At 44.7% G+C, this 13,375-nt stretch overlaps 1 protein-coding gene across 10 annotated transcripts in view; it reads left to right on the top strand.

The window, feature by feature from the left end:
* TANC2 (tetratricopeptide repeat, ankyrin repeat and coiled-coil containing 2) overlaps positions 1–13,375 on the top strand; it is a 336,817-nt gene that overhangs the window by 169,555 nt on the left and 153,887 nt on the right. For 8 of the 10 annotated variants that reach the window (XM_054224167.1, XM_054224164.1, XM_054224162.1 and 5 more), the window contains one exon: positions 1,502–1,681. In XM_054224167.1, coding sequence (XP_054080142.1) covers positions 1,502–1,681 — 180 coding nt within the window. The remainder of the gene's footprint in view (positions 1–1,501; positions 1,682–13,375) is intronic. The other 2 variants (XM_054224171.1, XM_054224170.1) reach the window with 1 other exon arrangement.

Raw genomic sequence — 13,375 nt, forward strand, 5'->3', positions numbered from 1 at the left:
CAGCATGAAATGAATAGAAAAAGATCAGTGTCTGGCGGATGGTTTGTGGCAATAATGACAGTCTCTGATGAATAAAACATACCAACTGTAGCGTACTTACTAGAGTGTACGGGAGTTAAAGAGAATCACCTCTGTAAGCATTAGGCTTTGAATATATGTTCAGTAAACTGCTGTGGATGTGGCAAGTAAGCAAGAGAGCAGAAATTCCTATTTGGAACTGTCAAAAATAGTGTATGTGTAAAGTGTGTTAGTGTTTGGTTTGGTGTCTTGGAGAGAATGATACAAAAATGCTGAGAGATGTTCCCGAAAGCTGGCGTCGGTAACGGATGGATTTTAGCCACAAATGATAGTGCCTCTTAGTACACTCCAGGAGCACGTCCAAGATTTTTGACAGTTATTTCAATATGGGTTTTTCCTCCGATCATAAACAGTATGTTGGGTCATTCACATTGTCCTTTGGCTATCTGGAATAGTCCATCGTCTCCTCTGGAGTACCACGTGTTTGAGGCATATTTACCCTTTTGTTTTCTCCCCACTTTTTTCTGACTACTCTTCTTCTGTCCAGGAGTTACATTTTTTTTTCTTTTAAACGTATTCTCGCCAGCCATTGAGAAGCATAAAGCTATCTGATGGAAATCAAGTAATAAATGTCTTTATGGAGGAAAAACATTAGTAGGCACTAAAAGCTGAAATCCATTTGTTAAAGGAGTGGCACGAGTGTGATCTTCTTACATTATCTGTAATGAAATATTAACGTTAGCAGTTTTAAGTTGGTTTTGCAGATGAACGATGAGTTGTCTGTGTTGGGTTGTTAATCTTAGCGACTGGCCGTGGAGAACCAAGTGCTCCTGACCAGAGGTCTCCATGTTCTGCAGCCAACGGGAGGAACCTCACTGCTCCCAACTCCTGCTGCTCCGGAGCACCCGCCCTTCGTTTCTCACTGCTTTTTATGGCAGCAATTAGCGATATGTGCCTTTACTGTTCTGTCTCCACTTGTTGTGTTAATTGGTGTCTTCCAAGTGGATGGATCCGTAGTGATGGGACCCCCATCCAGGCTTTGTGGGTGCTCCTGTGTGTCTGGTAGGAGAGCGCGGGAGGTGGCTGCTTTCGGGGATTTTGTGCTTCTGTTTTGGGGTTTTTTTTGGGTCCTCATGTTGAAATTGAATTCAGCTGGAAGTTTTTTTTAGAAATACACAATCTAAATGCACAAACAACTTATCAGTAAAAGGATTATTGCTTTGTCTGAATTATGTTTAAAACTGGTGACTCTAGGACTCTGAAAGACAAATTAAAAAAACAAATTCACCATGGTGGTGCTGTTTGTAACCTAAAGAGGTGTGCTGAGATGCTTCTTCATCTTCAGGGGGGGCGTCATTTCTTCAGGGGGGGCGTCAAGCCCGTGCAAGCTGCAGAGGAGAAAGCAGCCGGCTTTGGGAGTGATAAAACCAGGAGACTCTCTTGTACTCTGACCACTTCCTTTTTATTTTTGTCTTCCCACCAGGCACCTCCACAGAGAACGACTGTGCTTTTGAACCAGACTACGCTATTCCGCCACTCCCAGTGACCGAAGGTATGCAGCACATTCGGATTATGGAGGGCATGTCCCGCTCCCTTCCATCCTCCCCCTTACTCACACATCAGTCTATCAGTGTTCGGCTCCAACCTGTGAAGAAGTTAACTGGTAAGGACTTTAAATAAAGTTCAGTGGGGCTTTTAAGGTCCGGTGGTGCAAAAATCTGTAAGACAAGGCTTTGAGCAAGCTTCTGTGTACAAGTCAGCGTTGGTTTATTATAGCAGCTACTTTAGTCCAACCCAGGAACGGATTGGATTTCACGCTGACAGAGAAATCTTTCTATTCTGAAAAGGATCTCTCTGTTTTACAAACATTCTCTAGTTTTCTGAGAAATTTCTAGCAGAGCGTGTTTCAGTTCCACTTTGTATTGTGGTTCATGCACAGTGGAAGTGTTGCAGTGATTTGAAAGACCTTTATGCTAAAATTTTGAATGCTGAGAGAATACATCAGAAAAAATGATAAACTTACATAGAGAAGTGATTTTTTTTTTCCGTTTTTCATAGTTCATGCGTATTTTTAAACTGTTTTGTTTATCTGATCTGCTGGGATTGTGGTTTGAACACCTAGAGATTTTAAAGTAGTTGGATTTTCAAAAGCACTTGGACTCTAACATCCGTGTAAAAGCCTGACATCGTGTTTCTGCTGGTACCAGTTTGAGAAACGTGCTTCTTGCCTAAAGTCTGACCTCCCTCCCTGCCCACCTTTAAAACCCGCCAGCCAGTGGACTGCATTTGTACTGAGAGAAACCTCCAAAAAGAAGTTCTACCGGGTATAATCTGATCTGTGCTTACAAAAGGGAGCTCTGATACACTTTGTACCTTTTGTTTTCCCTGCCCCCTGGTGAAGGGAGAAATGGCAAAGGGCGGGAGGGAGAGATTCCTGGATCGCGACGGTCACTTTGCAGGGGCTCGTGGTGGTCTGAGCTCCAAAGGTGCAGGAGAATCAAGCAGATAAAGAATTAAAAGGACGTAAAAATAGTTTAAAAGAAAAGTTTCAGTGCCTTACTCTGCTGTCTTTAACGTGAGTTTCCCATCACTGAGAACTCTTAAAAGCGTGGCTGAAGCTCTGCCTTAAAATGTGAAGGGTTATTCAGGAGGGTTGATGTGACACTTGGAGGATTTGTGGCGTTTTGTGGATTTTGGGGTTTTTTTTGAAACATTTTTCCTTTTTGAGAGTACCGTTCAGTTTGCAGTTGGAGTCAGGGCTGTGCCGCTGGATGTTCAGAGCTCCTCTCTGTCCGTTGGCGTTCCCTTCTCTTTTGCGGAAGAGCCAAGAACACAACGTAGTGCGCTTTACCGGAGTAGCTGCTGAAACAAGCTTGGCTTTTAAAAGTTTGGTTTTGACTTTTGGAATCATAAAATTCAGTAACGGATTACAAAAGCAGTTTCAAAATGCAACCCATTTCAGCTTAGTGCCCCTAAAACCTTATTAGTTTTTATTGTAGTTACCAGTGCTTTCCTCTGGTACGAATCCACTTCGCGGGTGGGAATTCTGTCTCCGCTTGCCATGAACTCTTTTTTTTTTTTCTTTTTTTTTTTCTTTCCCTGTCACAAAGTAATGGGTAGGTGTGGAATCCACAACCCTTCCTGCCACGAAAAGCATAGGTTGTGAAAAATGACAAAAACAAATCAAGGCTGTTTTTTCTTCGCAGGGCCTGTCTGTGCTTGTTTAATTTATTGTGTAATGTATAGCTTCCTTTGTTCCTGCTTTCCCTGAGTTTCCTCCCATGATCCTCACGTTCATCCAGTTTCCTCTTCCTTCTAGTTTTTGAGTTACTTGCAGGGATTTTCTTTGTCTTGTCTGGCTTCCTTGGGAGGGGCAGGTCATAGGAGCCAGTTCCATAGACCTTTGTTTTCAGTTAGGATGAAAAGCATTATATTGTACAAATAGTTTAGGCCTTTGTGGTACCTTTATCTCATGCGTTACCCTTCTGTCCCCTTCTTTTGACTGTAATCCTTTGTGTTTATATGCTCTCCTCTTGTAGCTCTGAGTGACGGTGTATTCACGGATCTACTTGAGCAGTTCGTTGCTCCTCTCTGAAACACGTAGGGGCTTTGAGGGGTGCCCCACGGAAAGGGCGATTTTTCTTACACCGCCCCCGCAGCTCCGTTGCTCCTAACAACTCGCCGCCTTGGTGCCGTCCGCTGCACCTCTGGCTTGTCCACAGACACCGACTTCTCCCACTTCTCAAAATCACAACAGCTCAGCCGAGCAGATTAGGCTCCATGTACTCATAGTTCTCTTTTTCCAGGTGGAAACAGGTCAGGCTCCGTTTATCTCCCAACTCAGCAAGCTTTTGTTGGCTTTGGCAGGGCTGCTGTTTGGAGCATCCCACTAGTTCCTCAAAAGCCCAGAGAGTGGAATTCCAGCAGTGGCCTTTGCAGGTAGCAATAGGAAGAAAGGGGACGGTGGTTTGTGTGGACCTGAGGGGGTTCAGGCAGCTCCAGCCCCAGCGAGGTGTCGTGTAGAGCCACGCTGTAGAGGTTCAGGTGGTGAATGCGTACTCCTCTGTCAGTCTGGCTTGGAGACTGTACACGATGAAATACAGACTTGAACAAGTTGTGTACAAACCAGGGTGACAGGGAACGTGGGAAGTTCCATCTCAACAGGAGGAGGAACTTCTTTGCTGTGAGGGTGGCAGAGCCCTGGCACAGGCTGCCCAGAGAGGTGGGGGAGTCTCCGTCTCTGGAGACATTCCAACCCCGCCTGGCCGCGTTCCTGTGCCACCTGCTCTGGGTGACCCTGCTCTGGCCGGGGGTTGGAGGGGACGATCTCCAGAGGGCCCTTCCCACCCCGGCCAGGCTGGGATTCTGGGATTCTATGTTAACAAAATGCTAATAACTGTTACTACACAAAAGCAAGAGAAGAAAAGGGTAGGCTCCAGGTTTTGTTCGGAGTCCTGTTTTGGGGCCATACACAAGAATCTATTGGAAGTTGATTGGGAAGACGACTATGTCTGCCTTCTACTTGCATGCTTTTCCATCTGTTTTAGATATCCTGTTCCGGCTAGACCCAATCTGGTGTAGCATGAAAACACATGCTCGTGTTTTGCATGTATGTGTCTCGATGACTCCAGTGGAGCTCCTGATATACTTAGAATTCAAAGTGTGTTTCAGTGCGTTGGTGGATTAGCATGATTTTTAAAATTATTAGTTTAATTTACTGTTGATATTGTAAAAGGAAGGTGTTTATTTTACATCCTCATGCAGTCATTATAGGAATTTGTTTGCTTTCATTAAGGTACCATGTAAAGGAACTGGGAAAGTAATGCTTTCCGCTCTTTGTTATTCGTAGTATTTATCCCGTTTCTTCAGCTATTCCGTATCATCTGTCTCTCTTATTTACTACTAATCTGAGAGATTTTAAAAAGCAAAAAAAATCCCTCAGCTGCAGAGAGAGATGGCTGTTTAATGACTATTTACTATATCAGCAAATAGACAGTTTGTGGTTTTTGTTTTTGTTTTTGTTTTTTTTCTAGTGGCTGTCAATTGTCAGTTTGAAAAGACCCTCATTTTTATTCATTGGTGAAACAGCATGATCTGTAAAGGAAAGAAGATTTGGAGTTAATATTGGATTTGTGAAGACAAATTCACAGCCTTGCACTATTTTTTGATGTGTTTCTCCCCAGTTGCGCAAAATACCCCGCTCTGATTTTACAGAAGTCTTGTAAGTGCCATCGTGGCATACTCAGAATCTGGTAGAACTGATAAGCGACCGGGTTCAAGAATCTTCGTGTGACTGTGGGAGCTTTCAGATAAAAAATCAGCAGCCAGCGGCTGGACAGTAGACGCATGGAGACGTTTCACACAGTCTCGCTGCCCGCGATGGTTTCCTCCTCTGCTTTGTCTCCTCGTCCCGTCCAGTGGTTAATCCTGCACAATAACAGCAGTGATTCCTTTTGGAACAGGGATGAGGGCGATTCTGGGAAACCGAAGTATTACAAAGAGGGGCTTTTGTCCGTCTGACAGTTGCCACATGGATTTTTCAAAGCGACCTTCAGAGCATAGAAAATTGTTGAGAAATTATCCAATTGTAGGGGCTTTTTCATGCTGTTTGCTTCTTACATACATTCGTGTGTGACTAACCCATTCATGTCATAATTTCCATATCTGTGGAGTGGTCGGATAGCAGAAGGGTACTATTTGTTACATAAAACGCTTTGTAGTCGCTTGTATTTTTTTTTTTTTATTATTACTAAAGATTTAATTTCTAAGACCATTTGCAACAACATGCGACTGTACCAACTTCTGGATTTATGCTTTCTGGCATTCTTCAGAGATCAAAACGTAAATGAAAAAGACTTTTCAGGCTTTTCACAAGATGACTTGCTCATGTTCAAGGGATGAAGTGTCTCGGGTCGTTCTGGCCCTGTGTTTGTCCCTTTCAGCGTAGTAGAGGAGATTTGTCAGCCCCCACAGGGAGCGGAAAGCAGCGACTGAGATGGTCCCTTTTCATGGGCCATCAGGGGGGTGTCATGTTAATTTGGGGTTTTAAAAAGTTAAAAAAAACCTGTATGGTGCAGAGAGCCTTGCCCAGTAGAAACTGCAAGGCTGTTTATCCGTCCATCTATCCGTCCATCTATCCGTCCACCCATCCATCCACCCATCTATCCATCCATCTATTTATAATATGGTCTTTTAAAGTTCTTAACCTGGCTGATTTGTAAACAATTCAGCTTTTCATCCATAGACAAGTTAAAAGACCTATTTTTGGTAAAAAGCCGTAGGAACACGTTGCACGGTGTGTTGCGTTTCTTTCCAGAGGAGGTGAGGTCTCTTGCTGGTGTTGGTGTCTGGGTTTTCTGTGTGGGGACACTCGGCTGGATTCAGAGGCTGATAAATATTCAGCGCGGCTGCACTTTTCACTTGCTGAATAGGCTGGTGATTAAGAAAAACCTAAGGTCATTGTGGCTGTACGGGGTGAAGTGCTGGTAAGCAGAAGTAGTCAGCTCGCCCTCTCCTGCCTGTACCACCCATCGTTCAGCAGGGGCTATGGACCTATTTTACATCAGCATCTTCAACCTCAGCTTATGCTGTTTAATATCTTTTTTTTTTTTTAATAGCAACAGTGGCTTTATTAGCAAGTGCCATGTGAAAAATACGGAATAAAAAGAAAATAACAAAAATAACCCCTAATAAGTATGTAGAAGACACCATTTTGATTTCTGTCTGGAATAAAAAGAGCACTTGAAAGTTAGCATGCTTACGGCACAAAGAGAGCAACCGTTTTCGAAACCGTTGGCTTAAATACTCCGCTGGACATCAGAAGCGGATCATTGGTGACTGGAAGCCATGGCTGCGATGAAAATAACGCCCTTGCGTTGTGTACCTCCATTCAGGACAGCAGCGCTTCTCAGGAGGGTGCTTATAGAGATGGATGTGTCTAAGTGCTTTCCTGAATCCATGCCAGAAATAGTACCCAGCGTTGTATTAGGTTAAAAGATGAGATATGGGGCTGAAAGACCGGGCTACCGATGCTTTTATTCTATTACTGTGGAACCCACCACGTGCAAAGAGTTTGCACAAAGCCCTGTGCCACACCTGACTCCTCCTCAGGAAAGAGCTTTCATTTACATGCTGTAAATTTCTATGCGCAGGGATAATTTTATTCGTCTTGGCTATTTCTGTTGGTTTTTTTTTTTCTATTGAATGACAGATTGCAAGCTTTAGGATTCTCTCCGAAAGAGCGCGTGTGTGTGAGTGCCCATGCACAGAGGGAGGAGGGGGAGAATATCATCAAGAAATTTAGGGAATAAATCATGTTTTTCTAAAAGCGGCATAGATGCTTGGGTTTGGATTCTCAAAGGCCTCGTTCCTCCTGTGTCCAGCGTGAATGAGACACTTCGGCATCTTTGAAGACGCAGGCCTGAGTCGTCGCTTTTATTGCAAACCCCCTGCTTTGAGAACGTTCCTCCCTTGTGCTTTGGGAATATGGGACCTCTCCCTAAGAACAAACTTCATAGCAAGGAGCAGGAATGTTCCTAGGTGTATTCAGGCCATTAAGAGCATCCTCTTTCCTAGGGAAAATGTGTGCTTTTCCACTAGATCCGTCAAAGACGTCGAGAGCAGAGCTAAGCAGCACAGAGACTCCTGTGTGTGACAGCAGTGAGAGCCCACCATCACCGTTCCCAACACCCTCCAGAGCCGGCCGGGCTGGGGACACCCACGGTCATCGTCCCCTGTGCCACCATCATCCATATCATTTGTAGCGGTGGGGTCTTGTCACCCCATCCCTCTGTGTCCTCCTCGGTATCTCTTGGGGAATAGCCAGAGGGATTGCAATTTCTTCTTTCTCTGTATCTTCAGCAAATGGTTAAATATTCTTGATGATAACTGTAATTATGGGACTAAACAAGCTGAGATCTCTCTATTGAAAATTCTAATTGTTTCTTGTTTAATGGTGACAAACCCAGATTAATAATTGCAGCCCTCTGGGACTTCTTATTCTCTGAGTGATGCACTAACTCTGCTGGCCGTGAACGCGAGAGGTGATGGGGCTGTAGCTGGGTGAGTGCTGGGAGAAGCTGGCCGTGCCGGTATATGTTTGGTCAAATAAAATAGGGTAGTAAATGGAAAGGATTTCTACAAGTTTGAACTTTGATTGCTGAGCAAAGACTTCAGACCTACAGTGGTGTTGTCAGCTTTTGATGAAATAGTTGCAGCCCTCTTGATCACGGAGTATTGTCCGTTTGAGCACGTGTATTAAGTGAAAAGCATCTGTTGATAGTGTAAAATAATGTGTTTTCTTCCCTCCTGTGGTAGCACGGAGTAGAAGCCTGGCTCTTGCTGGTAGCGTGCTATGGCAGCTGTCTGGGTTGGCTTTCACCACGCGGCTTTATCCGGAGATGCTTTAGGGGCACTGTCAGCCTTCGCTGCACAGCAGCGCCCGGTCTACCGGTTAATTTGGGGATATTTTCCGGTCTGGAGGAGGAGTGGCTGGCTGGCTGGTCGGTGGTAGTGCCGCTCAGGCACTCAGCCACCTGATGGTGCTGCAGTTTGGTTCATCTCCGCCTTGCTCCCGGAACCTCCTTACCTGCACGGAGCTGCGCGGTGATGTGGGGCGCGTCGGTGCCTAGGTTTTCACAGACGTCGGTTGGGGTCATTGTTAGCATCCTGCCATTTTCCTTACTTCGCAATTTCAATTATTTCAATCTAAATTATTTGAAAGCGCTGCAAAATCATGTTGTTGCGTTGCGTTTTGGTACAACGCTCCCACTGCAAACCTGTCTGGGATTGACGCGATTGTGCGTGTGATGGTTTGTGCCGACCGCTTCGGTCCAAACAATGAAACCTGTATCCGGCCGAGGAGATGGGGATGCTGCAGCTTTAAAGCATCCAGGGGCTTACAGCCTTTTAGTATAAATTGTTCCCAGAATCCATGTCACAACTCCTTATATGGTGCTGCTTTTTTTCTCTTAGTTGCCATGACAACAGCAGCACTGCACCATTCATCAGCTCTGGTCCTGGGCTGCATCGCTAGCCCTTCGGCTTACTCCGAAATGTTCGGGAGAGCATCAGTGAATCATTCACCCCGCTATACTGCGCCATTATTTACCTATTCTTTCAGCAGTTTGCTCTAACAAAAGCGCAAATTAAACTGCGCCACAGAAAGAAACTGTAAAAATACTTCATTCTTCCCCCAAGGGAGGCGTGTAGTCTACATTTGCTGCAGTGTTCTGGAAGGAAAGGCTCTTTAATGCCGAGAGACTTAACGAAGAGAGGAGGCTGTGTGTCTGTAAGCTTTTCCGAAATCGCCTTGGAGCCTGTTCCCCGGGGACAGGGAGGATGCAGAAGTGATGCTCGTTAGGGGCAGTAGGCGCCGCAGGGAGATGGTGGCGGTGCTTTTGGGAACGGAGCTTGCCATCAGCAGCGGGAGGTGGCACCTGTAACATCACCCTGACGTCGGGAGCAGCAACATGGAGCTGGCGCTGGGGAGGGGGATGGACCCCAGCAGGGGCTGACGGAGGTGCCTCTCCGAAGGCGTCGGACCCGTGAATTACCAGCCTCGCTGACTCCTGCTGCGCGACCGCGCGCTCTCGGGTGATGGGCAGAGGAAACAAAGCCTTGTGAGTATTTTGGGCAATTTGTCTTGCATGGACTTTGATTTAAATCATGTTAGGCGTTCCTTGGCCTCCCTTTAACTCTGCGGAAAATCAATGTGGAATCGGGATTCTGATGCTCCTAGTTTAGCAGGAGGCCATTAGAAGGTTTTTAGTGTCGGTAAGGGTTATGCTGCTTGGGTTGTTTTTCTTTTAGTTGTTGCAATACTTTTACATAATCTGAGTTTGTCCCCTGCTTGGTAGGATGTGCAGAATTTCACACACAAAAATGAATGTGCAATGAAAAAATTCCACTCTTCAGCATTGCTAAAAGAGAACTGCTGAGGAGGGAGTTGCAAAATACTACAGATATCAAGACTGTTTTGTTTTTAAAATTTTAGAACAATGGCATTGAGATAAGGTTTTCTGTTTGTATTACCAAATGAGCACAAATTAGATTTGAGTGGATTATAAAAGCCCTGTGTGCTTGGGGGAGAGATATTTGCTTCTCACTAAGAATGAGATTTTTCTATAATTCAATGCTACTAGAAGAAATACAAATATATAACCAGTTGTTTTCAAGGTAGAATTTGAGGAAAAGCTATTCAAGTGCCCAGTGCTCGTCTTGCATCTGATTTTTGAGGGGTGTCGTGCTGAAAATTGTTGGCGTCGGGACAGGCTTTCATCCTTTTTAGGTATTTTGATGTCATACTGTTGGCGGTGTGCTTGCATTTCTTTTTATTGCTTTCTTTGGCTGTCGTGCCGTGGGCATGACATTGATCTGGAATTCAGGGGTTCGGTGTAGGAGTGGCGGTTGGATGGGAGGCCCACTCGGCGTTTCTGGTCGGCACAGCAATGGCAGGGACGGAGTTATCTGGAAAGTGCTGTTAGATTCAGGGCGGGTTCAAGATGCCTAATGTTTTTTTGTCGTTTTTTTTTTTTCTGGGCATAATTCATTTTCCAGTTAGTTTTCCCCGATGCAATGCAATCCATGGCTATCCAGAGGGTTTAACGCCAGTAGAAAACTTCTATTTTGTCAGAATTATTGAGTCGTCCCTTTTAAAAAATGACGTAAAACACACCCACCCACCCCCATTTCAGTGTGGTTTTGGCACCTGCGTTTTCACACCCTGGTGTGGCAAACCCCAGTGTCCCCAGCAATGAAACCTGCTGGGGAAGGAGGATCCTCTTCCATTTACAAAGATGTATGCTGAATATTTTTTTTTATTTTTATTTTTTTCCTGTCGTGTGGATTCTTCCTATTCATTTTTGGGATGCTTCATCCATTATTTTTGGACTTGTGATTTGTTTTGACAGGCGTGTACTTAAATGGAAACCAACTGGGCTTGCAGAAACGAAACAGGTAGATGAACGTGCCTCTGCGCGTACCCACATATGTACCTTGATCTTTATTAAACAAACAGAATTCTTTATGTGAAGTTGGTAAATTTCCCACCTGATTTTTTTTTTGTGGGCTCCAAAAACGTTCCTGAAATTTATACAGTTAAATAGTACGTCTGTTTGTAACTTTCTGAATTAAACCACATCCTGTGGTGAGGGCTTTTGTTGGAGGCCTGTCAGACTTGTGACATTTCTGCATTAATTTCAGGGTAGTTTGGATGTAACTTTTATTTTTAAACGGAGGGAAGGAAAAACCTGGCATATCGTATGTACTGGCTTTTGAAAGTCACTAGCCGGTTTTAGCATGGATTTTCCCCAATGCTGCTTACAAACCAAACCCTCTTCTGCCGTGCTCTGACAAACAACTGCCTTCCATATTGACAGAATAGAAATCGTCATAGACGTATGCAGAAAATCCCACATGCTTTCCCTTCGTGTTTGTGTGCGTGGCCTGCAGAACCTTCACAATTTGTTCTTCCCCAGCATATATATATATTTTTTTTTTAAATTTTTTTTTTTGCATTGAGGCTGTTTAGCTGCTCAGAGCGGCAGAGGATGGGGTAAACATGTCATCGCAGCACGGTAGCTGGGAGAAGGTGGGTAATAGCTTTTCATTTCAGATATTTGTGTGTATGCTTAAACAAAGGGAGAGCCCCAAAGGTTTATGGTTAGTGCAGGTAACACTAAAAAGGCAAACAAAATAGCCCCGAGCCTCTGTGGCTTTTCCGGAAGCTCAGAGCTAGAAGCCTGTCCTTATTTCACACTGGTGCTGCACAAAATGGAGCATCTGTCACGATTACACTTCTGGTGTGTGAGAATTTTAATTTTTAGACATAGCTAAGAGGCTGCTGTAGCAAGAGAAGGTGGTGTAGGAAGCCTCCTGTGGAGTTAAATCAGGCCATTGCTCTTCCCTTTGCTACATCTTTCCTCCTCCTGCTCCTAGAACGTGCCCTCAGAGATGTTCTGTGCACTTGATGGTGGCTGTCCTCGTGAGCAGAGGGTCCTCACAGGACATTCTTTTTGAGCACGCCCTTATCTCCCACTGGGATCCTTGTTTCCTAATCCTTTCCTGCTTCTGTAACAACGAGACAACCTGTTTTGGAAACTCTCCTTCCTGTGTCCTGCCCGATCGCACTGGGTTGTTGGCTTGGATTACTTGTCCAAAGAGTGACCGTTACTTTTGCAAGAGTTAATTTTTTATGTGATCTGTACCTGGTTGGCTCTAATGATGTAGGAAGCTTTGGTCAGGCTTGTCAAGACTCTCAGTATTATTGCTAAGTTTGGAGTGATGCCACGTATTAAAAGTTCCAGCAGCACATGTACAGCGTTACAGTGGGGTCACGCAGTGCAGAGCTTCACGATGGGTTTTCATCGCAGACCCCTGACCAGTGCCCAAAGCAGACAGAAAGTTGATACTGGAGATCGATCCATGGCTCTGGGCCGTCGCTTTGGCGCCTGGTATCTCTTTCCATGCTCTGTGGCGACTTCCCTTGAGGAGGCGTTGGTGCTGTGTAATTCCATTCCTGGATATATTGCTGATTTAACCACATGCATATCATTTGGAGTTGTATCAGAGATGTCTTTGGCCCAATGTTCAAGCTGTAGTCTATATTCCTGCTTGTCTTCTGGAGGCAGAAACCTTAACCAACAGTTCTTGCACCACAAAATATGCATTATAGAATCACAGAATGGTTTGGGTTGGAAGGGGCCTTAAAGATCATGTCGTTCCATGTGGCGTGACACCAGGTGTGACACCTCCCACCAGCCCAGGTTGCTCCAAGCCCCGTCCAACCTGGCCTTGAACCCCTCCAGGGATGGGGCAGCCACAGCTTCTCTGGGCAACGTGGGCCAGGGGCTCACCACCCTCACAGTGAAGATTATTAGTATTATTAGTATGATTTAAAATATATATATATATATAATTAGTATGATCCATGCCTCTTCCGTGCACTCCATTAAGAAATAACACATTGTTTCTTACTGAGACTTGGTTCTTGATGATTTTTTTCTCAAGTAGAAAATGTGTGTATACATTTCTAAATGAGCTGCTTTCTTATTCTAGTATCAGCGTTTTTAACGGTTTGAACCATAGCCCTCGGAGTACCCAGTCTGCTGAAGTACGGCCACGGCTGAGAGGTCTGAGGTTTTTATGCTGCATGTGGAGATGGACGTTTTTTTCGGTCAACAAAGAATAAACATCCTACAGCTAAATGAAATGAGAAAACAAATTGACCCAAACTGTTTTGAAATGGTACTTTGACTGAAAGGAAAAAAAAAAAAAAGAGGCAAACCAAATCTTCATTTCCAATGTTTATTTGGTTGAGTATCTTTGTACTTTTTAAACGAGATATTTAGGGTCCTGC

This window comes from Rissa tridactyla, chromosome 19 (genome assembly GCF_028500815.1).
Source record: "Rissa tridactyla isolate bRisTri1 chromosome 19, bRisTri1.patW.cur.20221130, whole genome shotgun sequence".
Classification (NCBI taxonomy): Eukaryota; Metazoa; Chordata; class Aves; order Charadriiformes; family Laridae; genus Rissa; species Rissa tridactyla.